At 36.7% G+C, this 6,706-nt stretch overlaps 1 protein-coding gene across 1 annotated transcript in view; it reads left to right on the forward strand.

Annotated features, from left to right (window-relative positions):
* ptprna (protein tyrosine phosphatase receptor type Na) overlaps window positions 1-3,621 on the forward strand; it is a 38,581-nt gene extending 34,960 nt beyond the window's left edge. Inside the window, exons 20-23 of the mRNA XM_051118683.1 lie at window positions 2,428-2,481; window positions 2,571-2,635; window positions 2,710-2,783; window positions 2,870-3,621. Of these exons, the coding sequence (XP_050974640.1) occupies window positions 2,428-2,481; window positions 2,571-2,635; window positions 2,710-2,783; window positions 2,870-2,941 (265 nt within the window). The 3' untranslated portion in view covers window positions 2,942-3,621. The remainder of the gene's footprint in view (window positions 1-2,427; window positions 2,482-2,570; window positions 2,636-2,709; window positions 2,784-2,869) is intronic.
* The last annotated feature ends 3,085 nt before the right edge of the window (window positions 3,622-6,706 follow it).

A 6,706-nucleotide genomic window follows, 5' to 3' on the forward strand; every position in this document is an offset into this window, starting at 1 on the left:
TGCCTCTTTTGAGCTCTGTATGTTCTCATAGAGGACATAATGCCGAATTCATGTGGCATAATGTTTGCAACTGCTTTTAATATTAATAAAACTGGCCAATAAATACTGTCCAAATTGAAGCGCCACTGGATAAAATTTCAGAGGGAGGCAGCATCTTTTTTGCCTCTGTTGTGCTCACTATGCTGAGCACATTTATGTGACATAATGTGACATAATGTTTACAACTGCTCTTAATATTGATAAAACTGGTGCAAATGATTTTCAAGTTTTACTGTCCAAATTGAAGCACCACTGAATGAAGTTTCAGAGATAGGCAGCATCTTTTTTGCCTCCCTTGTGTTCGGTATGTTCTCATGGAGAACATTATTCTGAATTCATATGGCATAATATTCGCAACTGGTCTTAATATTAATAAAACTGGTGCAAATGATTTTCAAGCAATACTGTCCAATAGCAGCACCACTGAAGGAAGTTTCAGAGGGAGGCAACAACTTTTTTGCCTCGCTTGTGTTTGATGTTTTCATAGAGAACTTAATGCCAAATTCATGTGGCATAATGTTCGCAACTGCTCTTTATATTGATAAAACTAGTGTGAATGATTTTCAAGTTTTACTGTCCAATAGCAGCACCACTGGATAAAATTTTAGAGGGAGGCAGCATCTTTTTTTGCCTCCCTTGTGCTTGATATGTTCTCATAGAGAACATAATGCCAAATTCATGTGACATAATGTTTGCAACCGGTCTTAATATTCACACAATTGGTGCAAATGATTTTCAAGTAATACTGTCCAATAGCAGCACCACTGGATAAAGTTTCACAGGGAGGCAGCATTTTTTTGCCTCCCTTGCAGCTTTGTTTGTTCTCGTTGGGAACATAATGCCAAATTCACATGACATAATGTTTGCAACCAGTATTAATATTGATAAAACTGGTGCAGATGATTTTCATGTAATACTGTCCAATAGCAGCACCACTGGATAAAATTTGGCTGGAGGCAGCATCTTTTTTGCCTCGCTTTGCTTGGTATGTTCTCATAGAGAACATAATGGCAAATTCATGTGACATAATATTCACATCTGCTTTTAGAATTGATAAAACTGGTGGAAACTGATGGATAATTACAGAATAAATAACATTTCCACTAAGTTACGTCTGAATTGAAATTGAATACAAAATTAACATTGAGTGAGACAATTTTTAGTAAGCATTCTGTTAAATTAAAGGTGCACCTGTGAATATCTATGTTGAAGATTTGTTGACTTAATAACTAGTCAAAAAAACAGCTAGAAACAAATAAATGTGCTTGTTGCTATTATTTCTTTGTATGTTTTCTGATATTTTTTTCTAAAATATGTATACTACGTGTTTCTAAAAATGCATAAACATAGTATATATATTTAATTGTGTAATAGTATATTATGTAAGACCGTTTCTGCCATTGCATAAAACATTGTACTTTTTATCTCACAATTCTGTTTACATTTCGCAAATCTGACTTTTTTCTCAGAATTGAGATATAAACTTGCCTATCAGTTTTTTTTTTCTTCAAAACTGGGCTTTATAACTTGCAATTCTGAGAAAAAAAAAGTCAAAATTGTGAGATAAAGTTACAATAACCTTTTTTTATTCAGTGCGGAAACTGGCTTCCATTGCATGTTTAATATCTTGTTAATAAAAACAAGATATATAATATTTAAAAGCATATGTAACAATATCTAAAAATATGATACTAACAAACAAAAAAATGTTAATAAAAACATCCAAAAATGTTTCTTCTTAATAGTGTAAGGTCAAAGGTGTTCCACATGGCTTTGATTCAGAAGCTGAACATATTATTAAAAATATCATTATTTAAATGATCAAATTTAGACACCCATACACACAGTGTCTCATCCACATCTGTCTCACTGCGAAGACTTTCCCTACTGTTTTTCCTCACCCTAATAAGAGGATCTGCTTCACACCTTGGATTCCTTAAATATCTCTGTTTTCTTTACCTTAAAATCCAGTCCTTCCTCATTCCTCTCCTCAATTGCGTTTGCACTTTGGACCTTCCCTGTTTGTGCTCGACACAGGCCCTGTTTTACCCCTTGCTTTCTCTCCTCCTCCTCCCACCACCGTCACTCTCTCTGTCTCTGATGGAGATCGGTAGGTCCCTGGACGTAGCACACCTCCCAGTGTCATTTTTGTGATTTGCAGCTAGTAGTCTGGGTCCAGTTGCATAGTCACAAAAATGATCATTGGTAGGTGTGAGTGCAGCAGGAGTGAGGCTTAACGGATGCTCCATCTCCTCTCTCCCCCTTCCTTCCCCAGCCTCACGCGTCGACAGAGGAATGAATTGTAGGGTTGAGCAAATTGACTGTTACGCTCATTACGTTTAGTTTTTCATTTTTTGTTCTCTCTTCTATTCTTTTTCTATTTTTTAGAAAAGTAAACAAGTGCTACAGAGGACGCTCGTGCCCAATCATTGTGCACTGCAGGTAAACAACTACAATGTGTCAAACATTCTTTTTTTTTTTATCACTGTCATCATTGAAAATGATTTAAATTGGTTTCATGTTTCAAACAGCGATGGAACTGGCAGAACCGGCACCTACATTCTTATTGACATGGTACTTAACCGCATGGCGAAAGGTAAGCGCCTCATTACTCTAGCTGTTTGATTTCACATACGCACCACATGCTCATAAGCTGTTTGTGTGTTTTAGGCGTGAAGGAAATCGACATCGCCGCCACTCTGGAGCATATTCGTGACCAGAGACCAAGTATGGTACGCACTAAGGTACGTACAAAGTGCTTTCGCACGACTTAAGCGTGAATGTTTTGAATGTGAGTGAGTTTACACACTAAGCTTCTTTGTTTTTTCAGGACCAGTTTGAGTTCGCCCTGACGGCTGTTGCAGAAGAGGTCAATGCCATTCTGAAAGCCCTTCCTCAGTGAGCCACATCCAACTGTGTCACTATTACATCCTTTCCACTTACTCACCTATTTTAATACACCTCACTATCACAAATCAGAATCTTGTCACTTTTTGAAAGACAATGAAAGCTTTCCATATGCCGGAAACGCTTTGGAGGGGCCAAATTCTTCAGTCCTAATTGAATTTCAGGGAGAAATGGTAGTTTGCGTTCCAGCATCTGATTTAAAGTGTCCTAAATCTTGAACATTGACAGTATAATGTTGTCTTTTTTGTATAAATATATATACATACATATAATGTTTGATGTCGAAAAATGCAGATTTTGTTCTTTAAATGCTTTCTTTACCATGGCCAAAAATGCAATTCATGTTTCAAATGTAGTAACGACAAAAGAACCCGTGTCTCATGCAGTCAAACATGAGATCATATATGCACAGTCATGTCTCAACTTTGAATTCGTTGGAATGTACCTGAAAAGCGCCTGTGATATCTTAAGGTTCCTGTCCAATCTTACGTTCAGTACTTTCACATCTTTAATGTCTAGTGCAGCCTTTACGTCGTGTGATCACTGTACATAATTCGCAGAGAGCTCTGTTTGTTTATTCCTGTAGCAAACGTGTAGAAAATTATCAAAAAAAAGAGAAATATATGAATATAATTTTTAATGGTTCTGAATTAAATGTGAATCTGTGTAGCAGCACTGCTTCATGAGTGTGGCTTCTCTCTTTCATTATGACCATGCAGACTGAACTATGCTGTTTATTAAAAGACATATGGTTGTCTATAGAAAAAAGCTTTTTTCCTACAGACTGTGCAGTGTGCAGGCAAACCTTGATTGTATCCGTTGGAGCTCTTATTATTCTGCTTCTTCTTCTTCTTCTGCGAGTCTATGGCAGCCTATAGAACCGCTGTGGTTATGAAATTTGGTACACAGACAGAGGACAGTTTTAACATTAACCATAACTCAAACTCTCTAGCGCCACCACTTGTCCAAAGTTTCTGCTAACTTTTGAATCATAAGGTCTAAAAGGGAAATTCTTTTTCTTCTGAATCCTTGGCTTATGCCGAGTCAAATGGACACCAAAAGGTAAAATTCGTAAGATCAAGTTTTTTCGCTATTGCTGTTCGTAAGATCTACTTTTTGTCGAGCCCGTCCTAGACGGTTTGTCTGATTTTCACCAAGATTGGCTCAGGTCATCTTTAGACCATGCTGGCAAAAAGTTATGGAATTCATGTTGATCAGTCAAACTGTTCTTGACGAAGAGCACACAAAAATGGATGTGAGGCTATATCTCCTCAATGGTTTGATGTATTAAGACCAAACTTGGTGTGAGTTATAACAACCATGACTTAAGGCTACCCGCAGTTTCGGAGCAGCGCCACCTAGTGGTCAGGAGAGATGAAAAATGGCTATTTTCTCCAATTTTTCCATGTCAGCTATTTTGGGCCATTTTGAATTTTGTCATAAAATGCTATATTTTGCAAACGCATCAGTGTATCGGTATGTGTCTTCGTCACCATGCTCTGACAGTACTCAAAAAGTTTTGGGGCAGCGCCACCTTGTGGCTATTGTAATGGAACTGGTCTCAATGTATTATTTGGATCATGCCGAGAACACAGACACCAATTTTGCCATAGTCAGCTAAACTTCGTGTCCACCATTTTAATTTATGTTGAAAATCTAACTCAAGCTCCGTAGCACCACCACTTGTCCAAAGTTTCACTCATTTTATGCTATAACTTTTGAACCATAAGGTCTAGAGTGAAAATTCTTTTTTCTCTGATTTCTTGGCTCATGCCAAGTCAAATGGACACCAAACTTAAAAAATCGTAAGATTTCATTTTTTCACTATTTTTAATAGTTCGTAAAAGCTCATTTTTCAAACCCGTCCTAGACGGTTTGTCTGATTTTCACCAAATTTGGCTCAGATCATCTTCAGACCATGCTGGCAAAAAGTTACAGAAATAAAGTTGATTAGTCAAACTGTTCTCGAATAACACACAAACGAATTTAACGAATTTGTCCACCATTTTAATTTGTTGAAAATCTAACTCAAGCTCCGTAGCACCACCACTTCTCCAAAGTTTCACTCATTTTATGCTATAACTTTTGAACTGTAAGGTCTAGAAGGAAAATTCTTTTTCTCTGATTTCTTGGCTCATGCCAAGTCAAATGGACACCAAACTTAAAAAATCGTAAGGTTTCGTTTTTTCTGCTATTTTTAATAGTTCGTAAAAGCTCATTTTTCAAACTCATCTTAGACGGTATGTCTGATTTTCACCTAATTTGGCTCAGATCATCTTCAGACCATGCTGGCACAAAGATAAAGAAATAAATTTGATTAGTCAAACTGTTCTCAAATAACACGTGAATTTGACGATGAGCACATAAAAATAGATGGCTGTATCTCCTCAACGGTTTGGCGTATTGACACAAACTTAGTGTGTGTTATAACATTCATGACCTGAGGCTACCTGCATAGTTTTGGAGCAGTGCCATGTAGTGGTTAGGAGAAATGAAAAATGGCAATTTTCCCACGTCAGCCATTTTGGTCGTTGGCAATTTTGAATTTTGTCACAAAATGCTATATTTTACGAATGCATCAGTGTATTAGCTTGTGTCTTCGGCACCATGCTCTGGCAGTACTCAAAAGGTTTGGGGGCAGCACCACCTTGTGGAAAAAAAGTTATTGGCCTGTTGTAATGAAACTGGTCTCAATGTAATATCTGGGTCATGCTGAGAACATAGATACCAATTTTGCCATAGTCAGCTAAACTTCCTGTCCACCATTTTAATTTATGTTGAAAATCTACTTTTTCAAACACCTCCTTGACTATTGGTCCGATTTTCGCCTAAATTGATAAACAGATCATCTTCAGACCATTCTGGCAAAAAGTTACATTTTTTTTCTTGTCAATATATACAAAACGGTTATTGATTAATGCATCTACAAATTTGCTGGAAATATGCCAAACTGCATCTGAGATTGTATATCTGCAAAGCTTTGACGTATTTACACCAAACTTTGTATATGCCACCTCACACTGACCACGCCACATTCATTTCAAATTTTTTTCTTTCCGCCATTTTTATTAATGTTGAAAACTTACTTTTTTGAACTTGATCTAGAGCAGTTTTCCCATTTTCACCAAAATCAAGTCAGATCATCTTCAGACTGTGCTGACACAAAGTTATGGATTTTGTGTCGATAGACAGAACCGTTTTTGAACAGCACCACAACAAATTTGAGGCATGATGCCAAACTGCATCTGAGGTTGTATCTCTGCAAAGCTTTGAAATATTGTCACCAAATTTAGTTTGTGCCATTATCACCTCACACAGAAAATACCACATAGATGATTCTCAGCAATTTTTAGTAAAATCATCCTAAAATGGCTTTCATTACTCGTTGTAGTTGGTCTGATGGTCCATGCCATGTGCTTAGCCCCTTAATTGCTGCTTGCAGCTATTTTATTTTTTGGTACCATTTGTAAGCCAAAAATGGCACAGAAATGACACACTTAACCTTCAAAATCATAAAAACAAACAAACAAACCAAAAAGCATAGTACCTGTTTTTGGCAAATCTACACTAAGTTTCAAAAGTTCAGGGTCAGTAAACATTTATGATGTTACAAAAGATTTCAATTTTAAATAAATTCTGTTCTTTTGACCTTTCTATTCATCAAAATTTTTACGGTTTCCACAAAACATTCAGAAGCACAACTGTTTTCAACACTGATAATGTTTCTTGACTTCAAATCAGCATATTAGAATAATTTCTG

This window comes from Labeo rohita, chromosome 9 (genome assembly GCF_022985175.1).
Source record: "Labeo rohita strain BAU-BD-2019 chromosome 9, IGBB_LRoh.1.0, whole genome shotgun sequence".
Taxonomy (NCBI): Eukaryota; Metazoa; Chordata; class Actinopteri; order Cypriniformes; family Cyprinidae; genus Labeo; species Labeo rohita.